This window comes from Cherax quadricarinatus, chromosome 4, assembly GCF_038502225.1.
Source record: "Cherax quadricarinatus isolate ZL_2023a chromosome 4, ASM3850222v1, whole genome shotgun sequence".
NCBI lineage: Eukaryota > Metazoa > Arthropoda > Malacostraca > Decapoda > Parastacidae > Cherax > Cherax quadricarinatus.
The window spans coordinates 26,149,664-26,173,928 of NC_091295.1; the positions used below are offsets into that span (position 1 = coordinate 26,149,664).

Here is a 24,265-nt window from a genome sequence, read left to right on the forward strand (position 1 = left end):
TCCAGTTCCCCGAATTAAGCCTGAATGCCTTCCACATCCCCCCCCAGGCGCTGTATAATCCTCCGGGTTTAGCGCTTCCCCCTTGATTATAATAATAATCCCCTTCCAAACAATTGTAAACTCAATCCTCTCCTCTCCTCCTGTCTTCCATACATCACCATGTCTTCAGTTAAGGTAAGTGTGATGTTATTATTGTTTTATTCTTCATGTATCATTGTTTTCTGTGTAGGTAGATGTATATTTCATGTAGAAAATTTTTTTTTTTAATACTTTTGGGTATCTGAAACGGATTAATTGGATTTCCATTATTTCTTCTGGGGTAAATTAATTCGGAATAAGTCAGATTCGGGATAAGTCACTCTCTCTGGAATGGATTAATTATGTAATCAGGGGGTCCACTGTAATAATTTTCCATGGGAAAGTGGAACAGAATTCTTATTCCAAATCCATTCATGTCATAATAGCCAACTAAAATGCCAGGAGCAAGGCGCTAGTAACCCCTTCTCCTGTATATATTACCAAAGTTTAAAAGAGAAACTTTTGTTTTTCTTTTTGGGTTGTCCTGCCTCGGTGGAATATAGCCGGTTTGTTGAAAGAAGAAGAAAGAATAATGTCTTTGGGTTGCGTGGAGATATTCAGTTTTCATTTATGATCTCTTTTTCTAGGTTCTTCTCTGGTATCATACCTGTTCTTGCCTACCTTGTGTATGCTTCAGAGTATTCTGTATGTCAAGCTCTGTAGCCCTCTGGGAAGAAAAGATCTACAGTAGGTCACCCTTGTAACTTGTTGGTGCTGCTGCATATCCTTGAATTTACTCAAGTTTTCCTTTGTGTTTGGTTAGGTGAGGGACTGGTTTCTAAAATATTAAGCATTCATTAGAATAATAGATTTTTAAGTTTTTAATATTCTTGCAACAGTCTTTGTATGTTATACTGTACTAGTATTTGAGATTCAGAATTTGTGGGCATTCCTTTGATAATTTTTCCTACATGTATTTAATATGATATAGTGGTTTATTATAGGTCTGTACTTTATGTACCTAATTGCTTTTTTATATTCTTTTCTTTTCTAGATATGTATAGACATTGAAAATCCTAGTCTTTATAACAGCGAAGGTGTTTTCTTCTTTGTTGGGTCACCCTACCTTAGTGGGAGATGGCTGGAATATTTAAAAAAAAATTACATTAAAACTTTAAATCTTTTGTTTCATTTAATGTGGTGATACAGTATTTATTTTATCTTCATTTACAGTTGACTGCCCTAACAGTTAATGGGACAGGACCATTTACACACTGGAATATAGCAGAAACATTTGCTAACGATCTTGATGAAAATCGTGTGCCAGATAAGCCCATCAACCTTAGAGGTAATAAGTTTTTCTTCATTGTTTATATATAGCTTTAAAATAGGGTATTGATATGAAAGTCAATAAACATTTATGTGATGGATAATAAAATTGTAATTGTCTTAGCTGCTTTTTTTTTTTAATAATTTTCTGTAAATGTCAAACTGTTTAGTTGAAGCTAATTCTTAAATGTATAGTATAAAATTTTATGTTTATTAAGATGAAGCTTAAGATAAACTTTTTATTGTATTATTTAAAGAATAAAATTATAATACTGTACAATAAAAAGTTTATCTTAAGCTCATCTTAATAAACATAAAATTTTATACTATACTATATATTTTTAGGATTATAACTGATACAGAGAAAAGGCATCATATGGAAATATTTATTATTCATATTTTAATATGTGAATAACCTATTTAGGTTTGAATCGATAGAAGTCTTGTTGTTTGTATAAATACAGAATATCTTGAAGTAATAGGCTGTGTTTTGATGCCACTTATGTTAGCTTTTCTTAGATCCAGACACAGATTGACTAAAATATATAAAAATTTCTCCGTAGCTGTGGCTCTGACGGATCATATTAGGGTGCGATGGCAACCCCCAGCACTCCATAATGTGATGTTGCGAGGCTACACTATAGGATGGGGTCGTGGTATACCTGATGTGTACTCCAAGATTGTAGATAGCAAACAGAGGAGCTATGTAATTGAAGGATTAGGTAAATATATTTTGCCTTTCATAAACATTTACAAAAGTTATCAAGGATCAATTCATTAATGTTGAGCAACTATGAAATTTACAAATCATTTTTCGATACTTTTATTACTACTTATTCCTTCCGTTTATTTACAGGCATACCTACCTAATCTAAAGAATCTACGACATAGTAATTTTTTTTAAATAGGATTGTAAACCTATTTCCAGTAGGCCAGCAAATTCCTAAATCACCATCTACTACTGCCATCAAAAGAGGATCTTCCACCATTAAACTAGCACCCAGCTAAAACCTGATAATTCTGAAAACAACATATGTTTAATGTGTTTTATAGTCATTTTTTATTGTTAACTTGAATCTACATTTTTTCAAAGTTTTCTCATTATTATGTGTACAGTGGTACCTTGATTTACGAATATCCCAACTTTCGAGTTTTCTGAGTTACGAGCTGTCGCTCGGTTGATATTTTGCTTTGAATTGTGAGCCAAAATCCGAGTTACAAGTGAGTCTCAGGGGAGGCATGGGGTGTGCGGCGTGCGAGCAAAAAAAAAAAATGGAAAAAATTATGAAAATTGAGTTAATCGTATAGAGAAATAGCTTAACTTAATGGCAACACAATGGTACAAGAATCAGTGTTCTATGACATTCCTACAAGGAATTATAGTCATTTATATCATGTTTGGTGACACCACTGCTAGCAACATGACTGCTCACATCCCATAAATTTTTAGGAATATTTTTTTTTTTTTTTTCTTTTTTTTTTTTTTACTGTTCCTTGTATTATTCTTTCTAATATAATAATTGATGATTTGGCATCATAAGAGAGTGGGTGGAGCTAATACGTAGTCTGGCAGCCAATCAGGAACCGCCTGGGAGCATTAGCTGACATCAGCAGAATTTCTGGCTCTTGGGAGGCAAGAGGAAATACGTACTTCAGTATAACGCTAATATCAACTCTATAGCTTATTTAACTAGGTATCACAATTGATCTAATATGACATAATAAACAATATAAATAACATAGAAACGTGATATATATTCTAGAATGAATAAAATAGGCCATAATATGGCGAGTATTCACGACCAATCCCACACATAAAGTAATTACTACTCCTTCCTGTAACGTTTCCTGTGGTCGTGGGTAAGAGAAAACAGAGTTTTTTGTGGGGCTAGCTGCACTAGATCACTAGTTCCAAAAGGAAAGTACTGAAAGAAAAGTGATTTTCTCAGAATTTTTTTTTTCCTGAGTCAGGCGAATATCTGGCAAGTAAGTTATTGACTTATTTCATGAAGCTCAGCCTTTATTATTGAAGTACAGTGGACCCTCGACATTTGATACTAATCCGTTCCTGAGAGCTAATGATGTCGAAAATATCGAAAGTCGAATTAATTTTCCCCACAAGAAATAATGGAAATCAAATTAATCTGTGCAAGACACTCAAAAGTATGAAAAAATTTTTTACCACATGGACTTCTGTCGCACAACATATCTGTCCATAGAGGCCTGTACCTCTCGTTCCTTTATGACTTTCTTAAAGTGGTTCACAACATTGTCAGTGTACAGGTTGCCAACACGGCTTGCAGTAGCTGTGTCAGGGTGATTTTCATCAAAAAAGGTTTGCACTTTAAGTCACATTGCACAGATTTCCTTAATCTTTGAAGTAGTCAACTTCTTCAATTTCTCTATCCCCTCCTCCGAAGCAGTTTCCTCAGGTCTGGCCTCTTGCTGTTGAAGATGATCTAGCAGCTCATCAGTGGTTAGTTCGTCATTGTCTTCCTCCACCAACTCTTCCACATCCTCCCCACTAACCTCCAACCCCAGGGATTTCCCCAATGTGACAATGGATTCCTCAACTGGCATAGGATAGTCAGGGTTAGCCTCAAACCCTTCAAAATCCCTTTTGTCTACACATTCTGGCCATAGTTTTTTCCAAGCAGAGTTCAAGGTCCTCTTACTCACTTCCTCCCAAGCCTTGCCTATAAGGTTTATACAATTGAGGATATTAAAGTGATCCTTCCAAAACTCTTTTAGAGTCAGTTGAGTTTCTGTGGTCACTACAAAGCACTTTTGAAACATAGATTTTGTGTACAGTTTCTTGAAGTTGGAAATGATCTGCTGGTCCATGGGCTGCAGGAGAGGAGTGGTATTAGGAGGCAAAAACTTGACCTTAATGAAGCTCATGTCCCCAGAAAGTCGCTCTGCCAAGTCTGTAGGATGACCAAGGGCATTGTCTAATACCAGGAGGCACTTAAGGTCTAATTTCTTTTCAGTTAGGTAATTTTTCATATTGGGGGCAAATGCATGGTGTAACCAGTCATAGAAAAAGTCCCTAGTGACCCATGCCTTAGTGTTCGCCCTCCACAGCACACACAAATTAGCCTTGAGGATATTCTTTTGCCTGAACGCTCTGGGAGTTTCTGAGTGATACACCAATAAAGGCTTCACTTTTCAATCACCACTAGCATTGGCATACATCAGAAGAGTAAGCCTGTCTTTCATAGGCTTATGTCCTGGGAGTGCCTTTTCCTCCTGAGTAATGTAGGTCCTGCTTGGCAATTTCTTCCAAAACAGGCCTGTTTCGTCACAATTAAACACTTGTTCAGGTTTCAATCCTTCAGCCTCTATGTACTCCTTGAATTCATGCACATATTTTTCAGCCGCTTTGTGGTCTGAACTGGCAGCCTCACCATGCCTTGCCACACTGTGTATGCCACTACGATTCTTAAATCTTTCAAACCAACCTTTGCTGGCCTTAAATTCACTCACATCACCACTAGTTGCAGGCAATTTCTTTACCAAATCATCATGCAACTGCCTAGCCTTTTCACAGATAATCGCTTGAGAGATGCTATCTCCTGCTATCTGTTTTTCATTTATCCACACCAATAACAGTCTCTCAACATCTACCAACACTAGCGATCTCTGTTTCAAAAGCAAAGTTGCTCCTTTTGCAACAACAGCTTCCTTGATTGCCATTTTCCTGCTCACTATAGTAGAGATGGTTGATTGGGGTTTACTATACAACCTGGCCAGCTCCGACACACGCACTCCACTTTCGTACTTTGCAATTAACTCTTTCTTCATTTCAATAGTCATTAGCGCCTTTTTTCTTGAAGGCTTGGCACTAAAAGCTTTCTTGGGGCCCATGGTTACTTATTTTGCAGAAACAAGCACCAAAAACAGTGATAATATGGAATGTACCGAATGCATCCTTAGATCCGTGCACACTGGCTGGCTTGTAAATACTGGCACACATGGGGCAGTTCAGGCCACACGTGGACACGTCTCGTGCGAATCGTATCGAATGTCGGGTTTTCCAATGAATGTCGAGGCGAAGTTCTTACGTTAAAATGCATTGAATGTCGGATTTGTCGAATGTCGATGCCATCGAATGTCGGGGGTCTACTGTAATTTAAATTGGGGTGGTTTTTGGGGGCTGGAATGGATTAATGGCATTTTAGTTAATTTCAATGAGGAAAATTGATTTGATATACAATGGACTTTTAGTTTTCGTGATTAATCTGTTCCAGAGAGTCTGCCAAAAACCAAAATTCACAAAAATCAAAATAAGTTTCCCCATAAGAAATAATGTAAATCCAATTAATCCATTCCAGACACCCAAAAGCATTAACAAAAAATAATTTTTTAGAGATTAAATATAGATTTACATACAGAAAACAATGACAAATCAATATAGTAAAGCAATAATAACATTACACTTACCTCTACTGAAGACTCTTGTTGGTGTATGGAAGACTGAAGTAGGGGAGAGGGAGAAGTTACTTTTGTTTGGAAGGGAAATCACTTTCCATAAAGGCTTAAGGTACTGAGTCCTTATCCAGGGTTACTTCCCTTCTTTGTTTTTGAATGGCACTAGGACCAGCTTGAGAGTCACTGGACCCCTGTTGCACAAAATATTGTTACAGAGAGCTCTGTTTCTGGCGTCTCTTTATGATTTGCCTAAAATTGGACATGGCATTGTCATTGTACATGTTGCTGACACTGCTTGCAAGAGTTTTGTCAGGGTGATGTTCCTCCACAAACGTTTGCACCTCACTCCACTTTGCACAGATGTCCTTAATCTTTGAAGAAAGCACCTTCTTCCATCTCTCTTCCTTCTCCTCTGAAGCAATTTCCTGAGCAGTAGTCTGTTGCTGTTGCAGATGAAGCTCTTGCAGCTCTGCAGTGGTTTGCTCTTCACTGTGGTCCTCCACCAACTCTTCCACATCCTGGCCACTCACATCCAACCCCAAGGAATTCCCCAATGCCACAATACATTCCACAACAGGCATAGGGTCAACAAGGTCAGCCCCAAACCCTTCAAAATCCTTCTGTTGGACACATTCTGGCCACAATTTTCTCCAAGCAGAGTTCATCATCTTGGAAGTCGCTCCCTGTCAAGCCTTATCTATAAGGGTTATGCAATTGAAGATATTGAAGTGATCCTGCCAGAACTCTCTTAGGGTCAGTTCAGTGTCTGAGGTCACGTCAAACCACCTTTGAAACATTGCTTTGGTGCAGAGATTTTTGAAGTTTGAAATGATCTGCTGGTCCATGGGTTGGATGAGAGGAGTGGTATTAGGGGGGAAGAACTTCACTGTGACAAAACTAAACTCCTCACACAATTGGTCATCCAGGTCTGGAGGATGAGCAGGAGCATTGTCTATTACCAGCAGGCACTTGAGTGGCAATTTATTTTCCAGGAGGAATTTTTCACACTCAGGCGAAACACTTCATTGAACCAATCAAGGAAAATTTCCCTCGTGACCCATTGCCTTATTGTTAGTCTTCCACATCACACACAGTTTACTCTTGGCAACACTGTTTTTCTTAAACACTCTGGGATTTTAAGAGTGATACACCAGTGAAGGCTTCACTTTTAAATCCCTACTAGCATTACCACAGAATAAGAGAGTTAGCCTGTCTTTTATAGGCTTGTGTCCTGTCAGTGCCTTTTCCTCCTGCATTTTGTAGGTCCTCTTTGGCATTTTCTTCCAAAAGAGGCCTGTTTCATCACAATTGAACACTTTTTGGGGGGGAGTCCTTCAGCCTCTATGTGCTCCTTGAATTCATGCATGAATTTTTCAGCCGCGCTTTTATCAGAGCTTTCTCCCTCGCCATGCTTTACAACACTGTGTATGCCACTTCGCTTCTTAAAATTTTTGAACCAGCCTTTGCTGGCCTTAAATTCACTAACAGCAGCACTCCTTCCAGGTATTTTCTTTACAAGATCGGCATGCAGCTGCCTTGCCTTTTTGCAAATTATCGACTGCAAAACACTATCTCCCACTAATTGTTTTTGTTGGATCCACAACAACAACAATTTCTCCATATGTTCAACTGTTTGTGACATCTGCTTCATTATCACAGTTAGCCCTTTCGCAACATCAGCTTCCTTGATTTCCTTTTTCTTCCCCACAATGGAAATGATGGTTGAATGGGGCTTCCCATACATTCTGGCAGGATCGGCCACATGTACGCCACTTTCATATTTCTCTATGATTTCTTTCTTTAATTCTATTGTGTTTCTCACCTTCTTTACCAAAGGCCTGGCACTAGGAGCTTTCTTTGGGGCCATGGTGTCTTATTTAGCAGTTACAAGCACAAAAAACACTGGATTATTGCGAAATGTTTCGTATGAATGCAGGGTGTGATGCTCACTCACCGATAAACAATACCAAACTGGTGCTAAGTGCATCTGTGGCAGGCTTTGTGTGCGCGGGGCCACCGCTAAAATCCAAGGTAAATCATGAAGACCAAGCCTATATTTTGACGAAAAAGTTGCCGATAACCAAAATTCATGATAACTAAGACTCAGAAAAACTAAGGGTCCACTGTATGAGCAAATTGAGTTATGAGCTGGGTCACGGAACGAATTAAACTCATAAGGCAAGGTACCACTGTATACCCAAAAGGAATATTTTATGATTTTTGCCTTGTAATGCTTACATATGTTCATGTAAGTAAACTTTAAGGATGGTGAATGTATTTTCTTCTATGGGTCACCCTGCTTTCACAGGAGACAGCTATTGATTAAAAAAGTAAACCTTTGTACATCAGTTGGACACTAGCCCCATGGTTCTTACTTTTATAACTGATTTTTTAATTTATTCATTGGGGTAGGAGAGAGATCTGGAGGGTGTCCAGTAAATACCTTATATACAATGAAAATATTTTTCTCTAAACTAACAATTTATGTTATTTACTCTGCATTAATTCATTCTATGAAAGCCATATTAAAAATCAAATATCTTTTGCTGTTTTATCTCCTGTGTATACCTTTAACTTAGGTCACCAAATTCTTTTATCATTCAACTTGACTGTTATGTAGGTATTGCAAAGTAATTGATTATTTCATTGGTTATGTTTTAATACTTTCATAACCATGAGGGAAATTCCCAGAGGAAAGAAGGCATCCATATAACAAAGATATTTATACAGAATTTTTTTTATTGCAGTAGCTGTCTTCAGTGTGTATTACATAATATATCATAGGTAGATTCAGTCTTGATGGCTTTTCAGAGTTTTAGAATGCATATTTTTGCCATTCATATATACTGACTGTAGGATAATTTCATATTACATATTTCTTAAGACATATGGAGAGGGCTACTCCTCCTCAGTCACCCATCAGCATTTATCTTGATATCTTGTTATTGTTCCTACTTCCTCCTCTTTGTGCATCATTATATATAAGTTCTATAACACTTAACTTATTCCTTGGAAGCAGCAATTATTATTCTTGTAATAAATATAATATCTATCTAGTATCCACTTTTTTTGTATCTGCTTTCATTATTATAAAAGTAGTTTCATATTTGCATATTCCTTGTGTTTATAATTGGATTAACAAAATTAATAAAAATGGCAGAATAACTTGCATGCTGTATGCCTTTAGTCTATGAAAAGAATTTAATACATTGCAGAACCAAATGCTGAATATGTTATCAGTCTTCGTGCTTTTAATAATGTTGGAGATGGGCAGCCAGTGTATGAACAAGTGCGTACACGTCCCCCTGAAGAGGCTGTAGCAGCAACCCTTACACCTCCAGTGGGTTTAAAAGCTGTAGTTCTTACCTCTTTCACAGTGGCCTTACAGTGGACAGATGCCACACTTAATCGCAATCAGGTTAGTTAACTTTATTGCAGTGTTCTTTAAAAACTTTATGATGCTAAAGTAAAAGATCTGTCTGCTAATGCTGTTTATCATTTTATTTCCAAATGATGTTATTTTTCATTTTTTTTTACCAACTCCCAAGTAACAATTACATAAAGATCAGCTTATGACTTTACAAAAAGTAACTTATTAAGTTGGGTTTTCTTGAAATATTTCTTCATTAAAATTAAAAAAATTTGTTTGTTGTATATTTGTAGATTCTCCAAGTTTCTGTTTTGAGGAATACTAAAACAGCCACACTGGTTAATAAAATGTGTATTTTCAAAATTAAATGTGTATTTTCAAAATTAAATGTGTATTTTCAAAATTAAATGTGTATTTTCAAAAATAAATGAGAAAATCCAGTGCATAGAATCTGGTAGAGTCAAGTTTTGCCAAATGTTGATTAGCCCCTGAAAATTAAGTTACACTAATATGGCTGGAACAGTTTGCAACTAATAGGATAGCAGATGAACAAGGAGGCTTTAGGAAAGGTAGGGGGTGTGTGGACCAGGTGTTTACAGTGAAACATATAAGTGAACAGTATTTAGATAAGGCTAAAGAGGTCTTTGTGGCATTTATGGATTTGGAAAAGGCGTATGACAGGGTGGATAGGGGGGCAATGTGGCAGATGTTGCAAGTGTATGGTGTAGGAGGTAGGTTACTGAAAGCAGTGAAGAGTTTTTACGAGGATAGTGAGGCTCAAGTTAGAGTATGTAGGAAAGAGGGAAATTTTTTCCCAGTAAAAGTAGGCCTTAGACAAGGATGTGTGATGTCACCGTGGTTGTTTAATATATTTATAGATGGGGTTGTAAGAGAAGTAAATGCGAGGGTCTTGGCAAGAGGCGTGGAGTTAAAAGATAAAGAATCACACACAAAGTGGGAGTTGTCACAGCTGCTCTTTGCTGATGACACTGTGCTCTTGGGAGATTCTGAAGAGAAGTTGCAGAGATTGGTGGATGAATTTGGTAGGGTGTGCAAAAGAAGAAAATTAAAGGTGAATACAGGAAAGAGTAAGGTTATGAGGATAACAAAAAGATTAGGTGATGAAAGATTGAATATCAGATTGGAGGGAGAGAGTATGGAGGAGGTGAACGTATTCAGATATTTGGGAGTGGACGTGTCAGCGGATGGGTCTATGAAAGATGAGGTGAATCATAGAATTGATGAGGGAAAAAGAGTGAGTGGTGCACTTAGGAGTCTGTGGAGACAAAGAACTTTGTCCTTGGAGGCAAAGAGGGGAATGTATGAGAGTATAGTTTTACCAACGCTCTTATATGGGTGTGAAGCGTGGGTGATGAATGTTGCAGCGAGGAGAAGGCTGGAGGCAGTGGAGATGTCATGTCTGAGGGCAATGTGTGGTGTGAATATAATGCAGAGAATTCGTAGTTTGGAAGTTAGGAGGAGGTGCGGGATTACCAAAACTGTTGTCCAGAGGGCTGAGGAAGGGTTGTTGAGGTGGTTCGGACATGTAGAGAGAATGGAGCGAAACAGAATGACTTCAAGAGTGTATCAGTCTGTAGTGGAAGGAAGGCGGGGTAGGGGTCGGCCTAGGAAGGGTTGGAGGGAGGGGGTAAAGGAGGTTTTGTGTGCGAGGGGCTTGGACTTCCAGCAGGCATGCGTGAGCGTGTTTGATAGGAGTGAATGGAGACAAATGGTTTTTAATACTTGACGTGCTGTTGGAGTGTGAGCAAAGTAACATTTATGAAGGGATTCAGGGAAACCGGCAGGCCGGACTTGAGTCCTGGAGATGGGAAGTACAGTGCCTGCACTCTGAAGGAGGGGTGTTAATGTTGCAGTTTAAAAACTGTAGTGTAAAGCACCCTTCTGGCAAGACAGTGATGGAGTGAATGATGGTGAAAGTTTTTCTTTTTCGGGCCACCCTGCCTTGGTGGGAATCGGCCGGTGTGATAATAATAATAATAGTTTGCAACTAAGACACAAATGGAAATAGAAGCTAGATGATGTGTCATTCTATCCTGAGCCATTATTAGATTAATATTTTTTGTTTTTTAACACATCAGCCATTTCCCACCGAGGCAGGGGTGACCCAAAAAGAAAGAAAAAACTTTCATTATTCAGCACTTTCACCATCACTCATACATAATCACTGTCTTTGCAGAGGCACTCAGATACGACAGTTCAGATGTCCTTCCAAAATGCCAATATCCTAAACCTTTCCTTCAAAGTGCAGGCATTGTACTTCCCATTTCCAGGACTCAAATCCATCTAACCAGTTTCCCTGAATCATTTCCTTCATAGAATATTACTCTGCTCACACTCCAACAGCTCGTCAGGTCCCAAAAATAATTTTTTTCCATTCACTCCTATCTAACACGCTCACGCACGCTTGCTGGAACTCCATGCCCCTCTCCCATGAAACTTCCTTTATCCCCTCCCTCGAAGCTTTATGGGGATGACCCCTACCCCACCTTCCTTCCCCAACAGATTTATATGCTCTCCAAGTCATTCTACTTTGTTCCATTCTCTCTAAATGGCCAAACCACCTCAACATATCTTCAGCTGTCTGACTAATACTTTTAGCAACTCCACACCTCCTAATTTCCACACTCCGAATTCTCTGGATAATAATCACACCACACATTGCCCATAGACATGACATTTCCACTGCCTCCAGCTGCCTCCTTTCTTCAACATTTATAACCTATGCTTCACACCCATAAAAGAGTGTTGGTACCACTATACTCTTGTACATTCCCTTCTTTGCCTCCATGGATAACATTCTTTGTCTCCATAGATCAATCAGTGCACTACTCACCTTTTTTTCTTCATCTTTATCTAAATCGTTTGATACCCTCATTACCTTACTCTTATCTATATTCACTTTCAACTTTCTGTCTTTACACGCCCTCCCAAACTTATCCACTAATCTTTGTAACTTTTCTTTAGAATCCCCCAAAAACACTATATCACCAGTAAAAAGTAACTGCGTCAACTCCTATTTTTTATTTGACTCCCCATAATTTAATCCCACCTTTCTCCCCAACTCCCTAGCATTTACATTTTACTTCTTTTAAAATGCTGTAAAGAGTTTATGAGTAACATTTGTGGAGGGTCAGAGAATGACTGCACCACAAGTGATCACATAAACTTATCTATTTTTTTTTTTTTTGCATAAGAGCAACTAAATTAATAATTTGAAGTGTATTAAACTTTTTTTATTGTTATTTATGTGAGACTATACCACTTGAATGCTTAAATGAAAGGTGTGACTGGAAGAAAAAACAAATAAAATTGTAAAATTAGGAGATATAGAAAAGAAGAGTAGGTAACTAATTGGTGTTCCTTATTAACAAGGAAATAATTATAAGAAGAAAAGGTAGTTTCCTAGTGATTTTTTTTTTTACATTGTTGAATTTACAGGGTAAGAGCTGATATTCTAACCATGGAGCTGATATACTACCTCAGTTCATTTCAAAGTCGGGGCCTGTCAAAGGTATATTACCACCCCTCAGGATGTAATCCTTAATAGTTGACTTACACCTTGGTATCTGTGATATGGATGAACAGGGGCAACAGACACTCATATATAATGACAGGCTAAGGAGTCATCCACAGCCTAAGTTGTAGTGCACTTTCAAAGATAATATGTGTACTTATGTAATTCAATGACAGTTATTTAATTTGTGGTTCATTCATAGGAGCAGCACTTGGAAAGAGCATGAAGCAGATAGAGTTTTACCCTAATTTTATTCAGGAAGAATTTGAGGGAAGGGTAAGCTAGACATCAAGAAAAGGCAAAATACCCACTCACAGTACAGAGATCAGAACAATATTTACAAGTACAGTAAACCCATTCATGAATCTGGAGCCACTTGCAGAGCAACTCCAGATGGGACAGTAAATCTCTTACTTGCATGACATTAGTAAACCAGCTATATCTTTAAGACAACCTAGTAGGAATATAGTCATACAGCAAACCCTTTTGAAAGATGCTTGCTGCATTCCCAAAAATTGGTTCCTGATATATATAATAGGGCTGTATGAAGTGATGAACGTTTTTCTTCTTTCAGCAAACCGGCCATGTCCCACTGAGGCAGGGTGGCCCAAAAAGAAAAACAAAATTTTCTTTTTTTAGCTTTATTAAGGTATACAGGGGAAGGGGTTATGAAGTGAAGAACATATGGATTAAATAGGGTTACATTCCAGATTCCTTCAAAATTTGCTGCTCAAATTATTTTATAATGTTCTTCAGTGCTAGATAAAATTTACTTCAGTTAATATTGCCTCACATTATGTTAGTCATTACTTGAAGTACAGTACTGGTCCGCCATCACAAATCCGGCAATCAGTTATTCGGTTCCTTCAGTTATTCGGCACTAATTTTGGCTAGCATAATTTCAAATTTCCAGGGTCGCCACACCAACCTGCTGGTACTGTTTGGTGGCGCTACTTGCTGCATAAGTCATTCCAATTTCTTTTTCTCCATTTATTGTTTTAACCTGCTTACTTTTAGCCCTAGCCATGGTTCCAATGAATAAAAGAAATGCTTCTCATTATGTAAAGCACCTACACAGTACATTATCCATTAAAGATAAGGTGGCTTTGAAGCCACTGTCGGTTGTCATGAACTCAGTCTCATGAAGCAGGAGAATATGCTTTATTATTATGCTAATATCAACACTACAGCTTATTTGCCTATCACAATTGATCTAATATGACACAATAAACAATATAAATAATATAAAACACGTTAAATACTCCAGAATAAATAATATTTGGCATAACACCGAGGATATGGTATACAAATACCATTCTCCTATCTCTGTCTTGGTGGCTTATATTAGAGAAAACGGAGTGTAGCACAGGGCTAACTGTGATATACACTCGTACTGCACCATAAACATGAAAGAAAAGTTATTTTCTCTATATAGATTATCACACAGCAGCATATGTGTAGAGAACCTAGGATAACCCAAAAAAGGCAGTGTGGCTTATTTTTAGTACCTGGCTTGGATTAGCCATGTATGATTTTTGGTAAATATTTGATTCCCAGCCAGGGTAGAAACATTAGGTGTGTTTCTTTACACCTGTTGTCTATGTTTACCGATCAGTAAATGGGTACCTGGGTGTTAGCCGAATAGTGTGGGTGTTATCCTGGGACACTGACCTAATTTTCTTGAAATACTCAGCATAACAAGTGGCTTTCTATACAGTAGTATGTCACTGATGTCAGCTAGGCCTGTATACCTTGTACATGTACATGTAGTAAATAAAGATATTATTATTATTATTATTATTATTATTATTATTATTATTATTATATTATTATTATTTTCTCAGTTGTTTGTTGGGTTATCTTATTCAAACTTGGGCAATGTATGATGGAAAGATACTTCTTAACATAGACCAAAAATGAAAAAATCAGACCATAAATAGCGGAGTTCACTTCTCAGCCATTAGCGGCCGCTTAGCGGTATATTTTTGTATGTTTTTATGGTTATATTCTCATTTTTTCGGTCTCATTTGATAGAATGAAAGATATATTACAGAAATAGATATGATTTTGATTGCTTTCATGACGAAAAGTACCTTGAAATTGTGCTCACAGTAGTGAAAATGTTCTATTCTTTAGTGAATCTCAAGAGTAAACAAATGACATCACTGTCCAATACCTGTCCGCCTGCCAGTCACGAATGGGTTGACATTATTTATACAATTATTACAATAATGCAGTAGTCTGCATAACAGTAAATCTTCTGTTTTTTTGTGAATAAAAATTCCAAATGGTAAGCAAGAGTAATATAAGAGGGGCCTGTAGCCATGACTAATGAACAGAGAAAATATTATTTTAGTGCCAGGAATGTCTGCATTGTTTATTCTGGACCCTATTTTGAAATTGGCATCTGTTGAAATTTGTGTGAAATCGGCCAAACTGCCAATTTCTGACCACTTCATTGGGTAGTTGAAATAAGTGAATGGGCGGTTTCTTGTATGTACTCAGTTGACAGACTAGAAGTACATAAGTGTATTAAGGTATACTCAAATACAGTTACGTAGATTATCATACATAGCAGTGTATGTATAGAGAACCTAGGATAACCCAGAAAAGTCAGACAAAGTGTCTTATTTCCAGTACCTGGCTTGGGCTTGCCATATATGATTTTTGGTAAATATTTTTTTTTCCTCGGTTGTTTGTTGGGCTATCTCATTGAAACTTGGGCAATGTATGATGGAAAGATGCTTCTTAACGGACAACAAAAATAAAAAATACGAATGATAAATAAGGGAGTTCACTTCTCAGCCATTAGCCGCCTCTTTGCAGTATATTTTTGTAGGGTTTTTATGGTTGTATTCTCATTTTTTTGGACTCATTTGATAGAATGGAAGATATATTACAGAAATAGACATGATTTTGATTGCTTTCATGACAAAAAGTACCTTGAAATTGAGCTCAAAGTAGCGGAAATGTTCGATTTTTACCAATGTTCAATGAACTTTGTGTAAGTTAAGTTGGTTAATTTTTATTAAGTGTATTCTAACCTAACCATTCTGTAATCCGGCAAACTCAGTAATCCGGCACACTACAGGTCCCAATGATGCTGGATTTGTGATGGAGGACCTGTATTTGAAGAGAGGGAGGAGGGTTAATGTGGGCCTACAAGACAAAGTTAGATGTAGCGACGTTTATCAGCTGGCACTTTCCAAGCAAATCCCTACCAAGAGCTAGTTTTAGAAGTTGGCACCTTCATGGCTCAGTTCCAGACGAGGGTTCCTAGTGGATGACCTGACCAACTGGGATGTTGGTGCTAACCACATGCAATCCAGTATATGCACCACAGCAAAGCTGATCAGAAAACTTAGCCAGTTCCCTCTTTGAAGATAGTCAGGGGTCTCTTAGTAATTCCTCTTATATATGAAGGGAGGTTGTTAAAAAGTTTTGTTCCCTTCATACTTAATGAGCATTATCTCTTAGTGTATTCATGGCACCTCTGCTTTTCATTGGGAATATTGTGCACTATCTGTCATGCCTCTTGATTTTGTAGGGAGTAATTTTTGTGTGCAAATTTAGGATCAGTCCCTCTAGAATTTTCCATGTATAAATTATGATGAATCTTTCTTGCCTATGTTCCACCATCATTTTTGGCTCATTTGTGTAAAATTTTAGAACCAAACTCTCAATTTTTCTTCACATTCTTAATTTTTGTGCAAGTGGGAAGAATTTTAATTTTACTTTAGTCACAATTGTTTGCTAATTCACAGATAACCCACACTTTGGAGAGAAGACTTTACTTCTACGGTAATAATACTCCTCATCTGACTTTTTTTATATTTTCTCTTCAGTTGATCTATTTTTAGACTTTTCACCTCAAAACCTGACCTCTCTTCTGGTTTTCTCCACATTTTCTCACTTGGTTGTGACTTGTTAATCACTCTAGGATGAACTGAAGCATCAGCTAAAGTTCCCTCTCCAAAGTGTAGTTATTCTTGGATTGTTCCACCTACGGTATTGTGATTTCTATTTTCATTTATTAAATTTTTCAAATATTTTGGTCATAGTTTTACCAACGCTCTTATATGGGTGTGAAGCATGGGTGATGAATGTTGCAGCGAGGAGAAGGCTGGAGGCAGTGGAGATGTCACGTCTGAGGGCAATGTGTGGTGTGAATATAATGCAGAGAATTCGTAGTTTGGAAGTTAGGAGGAGGTGCGGGATTACCAAAACTGTTGTCCAGAGGGCTGAGGAAGGGTTGTTGAGGTGGTTCGGACATGTAGAGAGAATGGAGCGAAACAGAATGACTTCAAGAGTGTATCAGTCTGTAGTGGAAGGAAGGCGGGGTAGGGGTCGGCCTAGGAAAGGTTGGAGGGAGGGGCTTGGACTTCTAGCAGGCATGCGTGAGCGTGTTTGATAGGAGTGAATGGAGACAAATGGTTTTTAATACTTGACGTGCTGTTGGAGTGTGAGCAAAGTAACATTTATGAAGGGGTTCAGGGAAACCGGCAGGCCAGACTTGAGTCCTGGAGATGGGAAGTACAGTGCCTGCACTCTGAAGGAGGGGTGTTAATGTTGCAGTTTAAAAACTGTAGTGTAAAGCACCCTTCTTGCAAGACAGTGATGGAGTGAATGATGGTGAAAGTTTTTCTTTTTCGGGCCACCCTGCCTTGGTGGGAATCGGCCAGTGTGATAATAAAAAAAGAAATAATATAATTTTGGTCATTGCTGACAATTTTTTTTTCACCTTAACAAGCTAACATTATGTTTTCTTCGACTGTGAAGGCTCTTTTTAATATGTTACTTCTTTCTGAATCCTTGTAAACCTTTTTATAATATTGCTGATTATAATTAAACTGATTCCTTGCAAGCTCAGATAAGTATTATTTACTTATATGTGCTAATTAATTTTTCAGTATATAAGTGACACGAGGTACTACACTGTTCGATACACAACGTACTCTTCAGCCTCATCATCCAGTCCTCGCTATCGTTACGTCAATGCAACAGATGTTACCTGCCTTATTGACAATCTCAAGCCCTCCACAATGTATGAGTTTGCAGTTAAAACTACTAAGGTAGAGTTTGTTATTTTATGAGGTTGTATTTTGCATTAAGTGGCTGCTTACTGTACTTGATAGTCAGTCTATTACTTTACACTCACATACAAAGAAATATTGGAAGTGCAGAGTGATTCGGTAATGTGAAATAATGGCATGAAATTCAAAGGCGTGAGGTGCATCACAAATAAGGAAGGAAGGTTTGCCTAGAGTTGTAGATCACTGTTCACAATGTCTTTCACTAAAATGTGTGATTGTTTTGAAAAATATTTTCAACAATGAAGATAACTTGGCAATAAAATTCCACTTTTTTACTCATCAAATGATGGTAGGTGTTTGTTATCTAAGAAATACATTGCAATGGCTTGTTTTTGTTCACACTTATGATCTAACATTAAACAAGTGCTATTCCAGTGGGTTGGTACACTCTGAATAAGCTTGTGCTTTGATGGTTCATTTTGTTCTCAGAGGCGCTATAGCTTACTTCAGGCTAGAGAAGAATGACTGAAGTGGCTCTCTATTTGCTTACAGTTAGCAATGATGTATTCTATTACTCTCTGATGCAGAATACAGTGGAACCTCTACTTACGAGTGCGTCCACATGCAAGTTTTTCCAGATGCGAGCAGTCGCTCAGTCAGTTTTTTGCTTCCAGAGGCGAGCAAAATTTCCAGATGCGAGTGTGCTTCAAGAGAGGTTCCTTGACACTGGTGAGGGGCTCTTGCTCTTGATCTAGGGAATTTGATCTCAGTTGTTTGTTGGACTCTCTTATTGAAACTTGAGTAATGTATAATGGAAAGATGCTTCTTAACGTACACCAAAATTGAAAGAGATTGGACCATAAATAATGGAATTCACATCTCAGCCATTAGCTTCCCCTTAGCGATATATTTTTGCATGGTTTTTATGGTTGTATTCTTGTATTTTTTGGTCTCATTTGATAGAATGGAAGATATATTACAGAAATAGATATGATTTTGATTGCTTTCAGAATGAAAAGTACCTTGAAATTGAACTCAAAGTAGCGGAAATGTTTGATTTTTGTCAATGTTCAAGAGTAAACAAATGACGTCACTGTCCAATGTGTGTCCAACTGGCCAGTCTAATATGCAATCACGAATGGGTTGACATTATTTATACATACAATTATTACAATAATGCAGTAGTCTGCATAGTAGTAAATCTATTTTTTGTGTGACTATTTGGTGCATTTGTAGTAAACTCATATTTGATAAAAATCAGTCAAGAAATGTGGAATTGCAAAGTCTCACAATAAATCTTACATTTTACAAATTATGTTAGCTAACTTTATGTACTATATGCATTTGCCATATGCATTTGTTGCATATGGCAAGGGATACATGAATATTAAATGTGCTTCAAATTGTTTTATTTTTAACAGGGCCGACGTGAGTCACCATGGAGTCTTGTGGTTTCCAATACGACTCTGGTAGCCCGGCCATCATCTCCACCAAGAGATGTCACCGTTGTAACTATTCCCGATGAGCCGTCGACTACTATATTCAATTGGCAACCACCAAAACAGAGTAATGGCAAAATTACAGGTAAGCATATTTGTACCAGAGGCACCAAAATCTTGGCTTGATTGAGGCAGGAAGTCATCTGAGACTTCTGAACATGCAAGGCAACCACCCATGAAAAGTGTATGGAAAATTTTTGAGAAAAAATACAAGACAAAAAATCTAAATACACAAAATACAGAATGTGGTATTCACCATTCACCGTGTTTGTGGGAGGACTGTGGACATGATCTAAGTTTTGTGATCAGCTGAACATTATGCATATGCATCAGGGAAAGCATAGGAACTTGATGTAATTGCATTGATTGAAAAGACCTCTGAGAAACAGGAGTAGTTACTGTACCTGTATTCAGGTCACCAACTGAGTCTTCATTAGTAATAAGAGGTGGCGGTGTTGCATCGTGTTAAGTGCAGGAACATAATGCAGCAGGGTTATTTGTTGCAGAATGATCTTATTCCTCAATAGGGATCACAGGTGGTTCTGGTTGCTGCAGGCTCACTGTGCTTTGGTAGGTGATGACCATTGAGATATAAAATATCAGTGTTGGCTGCTTGATATTAGTATGTAGATATTTTAATGGTGTATTCCATATTGTACTCATCATCACAATTTGCTGCTTACTAATGTGCCCCAAATTTGAAATACAGTTTTGTCTGTAATTTTCCAGAGAGTTGCATTCCTAGAGGTCCCACAGAACTAAAACTGTGAATAATACAAAATTAGGTCTCCATAATCTTTTTTTCCCGGATTTTGGTTCAATTTGTGTTCCAGAGACCATATATCCATAATATATTAGTTTAATAATCTGGTTAATGTTGATATTCATAAGAAAGAATGACCCAGAATTAATACAGATTAAGCCCTGGGAAAGCAATTGTGGTCAGATTCAATAAAGTCTTAAACATCTTGGCACACAGCTCAGAATTTTCAAAATGCTTTTTGCTGGCCAGAGTGAAATCTCAGCTTGTGCATTCTGGAGGTTAGACTGCATGTACAGATTCATGACCTATATGCCTAAAGGGTTAAACACTTTTTCACTTAATTATCAATCGCCGGCATGTTCAACAGATGTAGAAATTCTGTACAGTTAGAGCAGATGAATCAATACCAGTACCATATGCACAGGAATGCATATGGGACTGGTATTGATATTTTGTAGTTTTTTTATGTTAATGCACACTGAATAGTTTTTTCCAGTTTCTTTTATGCAGGTAGTAGGTTGGTAGACAGCAACCACCCAGGGAAGTACTACCGTCCTGCCAGATGACTGTGAAACAAAAACCTGTAACTGTTTTGCATGATGGTAGGATTGCTGGTTTCTTTTTCTGTCTCATAAACACGCTAAGATAACAGGGATATCTTGCTACTCCTACTTACACTTTGGTCACACTTCACAGACACGCACATGCATATATATATATACATACATCTAGGTTTTTCTCCTTTTTCTAAATAGCTCTTGTTCTTTTTTATTTCTTCTATTGTCCATGGGGAAGTGGAAAAGAATCTTTCCTCCGTAAGCCATGCGTGTCGTATGAGGCGACTAAAATGCCGGGAGCAATGGGCTAGTAACCCCTTCTCCTGTATACAATTACTAAAAAAGAGAAGAAGAAAAACTTTATAAAACTGGGTTGCTTAAATGTGCGTGGATGTAGTGCGGATGACAAGAAACAGATGATTGCTGATGTTATGAATGAAAAGAAGTTGGATGTCCTGGCCCTAAGCGAAACAAAGCTGAAGGGAGTAGGAGAGTTTCAGTGGGGGGAAATAAATGGGATTAAATCTGGAGTATCTGAGAGAGTTAGAGCAAAGGAAGGGGTAGCAGTAATGTTAAATGATCAGTTATGGAAGGAGAAAAGAGAATATGAATGTGTAAATTCAAGAATTATGTGGATTAAAGTAAAGGTTGGATGCGAGAAGTGGGTCATAATAAGCGTGTATGCACCTGGAGAAGAGAGGAATGCAGAGGAGAGAGAGAGATTTTGGGAGATGTTAAGTGAATGTATAGGAGCCTTTGAACCAAGTGAGAGAGTAATTGTGGTAGGGGACTTGAATGCTAAAGTAGGAGAAACTTTTAGAGAGGGTGTGGTAGGTAAGTTTGGGGTGCCAGGTGTAAATGATAATGGGAGCCCTTTGATTGAACTTTGTATAGAAAGGGGTTTAGTTATAGGTAATACATATTTTAAGAAAAAGAGGATAAATAAGTATACACGATATGATGTAGGGCGAAATGACAGTAGTTTGTTGGATTATGTATTGGTAGATAAAAGACTGTTGAGTAGACTTCAGGATGTACATGTTTATAGAGGGGCCACAGATATATCAGATCACTTTCTAGTTGTAGCTACACTGAGAGTAAAAGGTAGATGGGATACAAGGAGAATAGAAGCATCAGGGAAGAGAGAGGTGAAGGTTTATAAACTAAAAGAGGAGGCAGTTAGGGTAAGATATAAACAGCTATTGGAGGATAGATGGGCTAATGAGAGCATAGGCAATGGGGTCGAAGAGGTATGGGGTAGGTTTAAAAATGTAGTGTTAGAGTGTTCAGCAGAAGTTTGTGGTTACAGGAAAGTGGGTGCAGGAGGGAAGAGGAGCGATTGGTGGAATGATGATGTAAAGAGAGTAGTAAGGGAGAAAAAGTTAGCATATGAGAAGTTTTTACAAAGTAGAAGTGATGCAAGGAGGGAAGAGTATATGGAGAAAAAGAGAGAAGTTAAGAGAGTGGTGAAGCAATGTAAAAAGAGAGCAAATGAGAGAGTGGGTGAGATGTTATCAACAAATTTTGTTGAAAATAAGAAAAAGTTTTGGAGTGAGATTAACAAGTTAAGAAAGCCTAGAGAACAAATGGATTTGTCAGTTAAAAATAGGAGAGGAGAGTTATTAAATGGAGAGGTAGAGGTATTGGGAAGATGGAAGGAATATTTTGAGGAATTGTTAAATGTTGATGAAGATAGGGAAGCTGTGATTTCGTGTATAGGGCAAGGAGGAATAACATCTTGTAGGAGTGAGGAAGAGCCAGTTGTGAGTGTGGGGGAAGTTCGTGAGGCAGTAGGTAAAATGAAAGGGGGTAAGGCAGCCGGGATTGATGGGATAAAGATAGAAATGTTAAAAGCAGGTGGGGATATAGTTTTGGAGTGGTTGGTGCAATTATTTAATAAATGTATGGAAGAGGGTAAGGTACCTAGGGATTGGCAGAGAGCATGCATAGTTCCTTTGTATAAAGGCAAAGGGGATAAAAGAGAGTGCAAAAATTATAGGGGGATAAGTCTGTTGAGTGTACCTGGTAAAGTGTATGGTAGAGTTATAATTGAAAGAATTAAGAGTAAGACGGAGAATAGGATAGCAGATGAACAAGGAGGCTTTAGGAAAGGTAGGGGGTGTGTGGACCAGGTGTTTACAGTGAAACATATAAGTGAACAGTATTTAGATAAGGCTAAAGAGGTCTTTGTGGCATTTATGGATTTGGAAAAGGCGTATGACAGGGTGGATAGGGGGGCAATGTGGCAGATGTTGCAAGTGTATGGTGTAGGAGGTAGGTTACTGAAAGCAGTGAAGAGTTTTTACGAGGATAGTGAGGCTCAAGTTAGAGTATGTAGGAAAGAGGGAAATTTTTTCCCAGTAAAAGTAGGCCTTAGACAAGGATGTGTGATGTCACCGTGGTTGTTTAATATATTTATAGATGGGGTTGTAAGAGAAGTAAATGCGAGGGTCTTGGCAAGAGGCGTGGAGTTAAAAGATAAAGAATCACACACAAAGTGGGAGTTGTCACAGCTGCTCTTTGCCGATGACACTGTGCTCTTGGGAGATTCTGAAGAGAAGTTGCAGAGATTGGTGGATGAATTTGGTAGGGTGTGCAAAAGAAGAAAATTAAAGGTGAATACAGGAAAGAGTAAGGTTATGAGGATAACAAAAAGATTAGGTGATGAAAGATTGAATATCAGATTGGAGGGAGAGAGTATGGAGGAGGTGAACGTATTCAGATATTTGGGAGTGGACGTGTCAGCGGATGGGTCTATGAAAGATGAGGTGAATCATAGAATTGATGAGGGAAAAAGAGTGAGTGGTGCACTTAGGAGTCTGTGGAGACAAAGAACTTTGTCCTTGGAGGCAAAGAGGGGAATGTATGAGAGTATAGTTTTACCAACGCTCTTATATGGGTGTGAAGCGTGGGTGATGAATGTTGCAGCGAGGAGAAGGCTGGAGGCAGTGGAGATGTCATGTCTGAGGGCAATGTGTGGTGTGAATATAATGCAGAGAATTCGTAGTTTGGAAGTTAGGAGGAGGTGCGGGATTACCAAAACTGTTGTCCAGAGGGCTGAGGAAGGGTTGTTGAGGTGGTTCGGACATGTAGAGAGAATGGAGCGAAACAGAATGACTTCAAGAGTGTATCAGTCTGTAGTGGAAGGAAGGCGGGGTAGGGGTCGGCCTAGGAAGGGTTGGAGGGAGGGGGTAAAGGAGGTTTTGTGTGCGAGGGGCTTGGACTTCCAGCAGGCATGCGTGAGCGTGTTTGATAGGAGTGAATGGAGACAAATGGTTTTTAATACTTGACGTGCTGTTGGAGTGTGAGCAAAGTAACATTTATGAAGGGATTCAGGGAAACCGGCAGGCCGGACTTGAGTTCTGGAGATGGGAAGTACAGTGCCTGCACTCTGAAGGAGGGGTGTTAATGTTGCAGTTTAAAAACTGTAGTGTAAAGCACCCTTCTGGCAAGACAGTGATGGAGTGAATGATGGTGAAAGTTTTTCTTTTTCGGGCCACCCTGCCTTGGTGGGAATCGGCCGGTGTGATAATAAAAAAAAAAAAATAATTTTACATAAATTAAGCAGTTACATATTAGTTATATAAATCTTGGAAAACATTAAAGTAAGGAAAATTGCTGTCTTGTGGTTATGACTTGCTGCATTGTTAAGGACAACACACATAAACAAAAACAATTTGTAGATATAGTATGCAAAAGGTAATTAGTGATCAGGGAATGACTGGACCAG

The 24,265-nt window shown here is 38.2% G+C and overlaps 1 protein-coding gene across 5 annotated transcripts in view; it reads left to right on the forward strand.

Annotated features, from left to right (window-relative positions):
* fra (neogenin protein frazzled) overlaps positions 1 to 24,265 on the forward strand; it is a 195,756-nt gene that overhangs the window by 47,190 nt on the left and 124,301 nt on the right. For all 5 annotated transcript variants that reach the window (XM_070095374.1, XM_070095369.1, XM_070095391.1 and 2 more), the window contains exons 6-10: positions 1,252 to 1,366; positions 1,911 to 2,069; positions 8,994 to 9,196; positions 17,594 to 17,755; positions 19,138 to 19,300. In XM_070095374.1, coding sequence (XP_069951475.1) covers positions 1,252 to 1,366; positions 1,911 to 2,069; positions 8,994 to 9,196; positions 17,594 to 17,755; positions 19,138 to 19,300 — 802 coding nt within the window. The remainder of the gene's footprint in view (positions 1 to 1,251; positions 1,367 to 1,910; positions 2,070 to 8,993; positions 9,197 to 17,593; positions 17,756 to 19,137; positions 19,301 to 24,265) is intronic.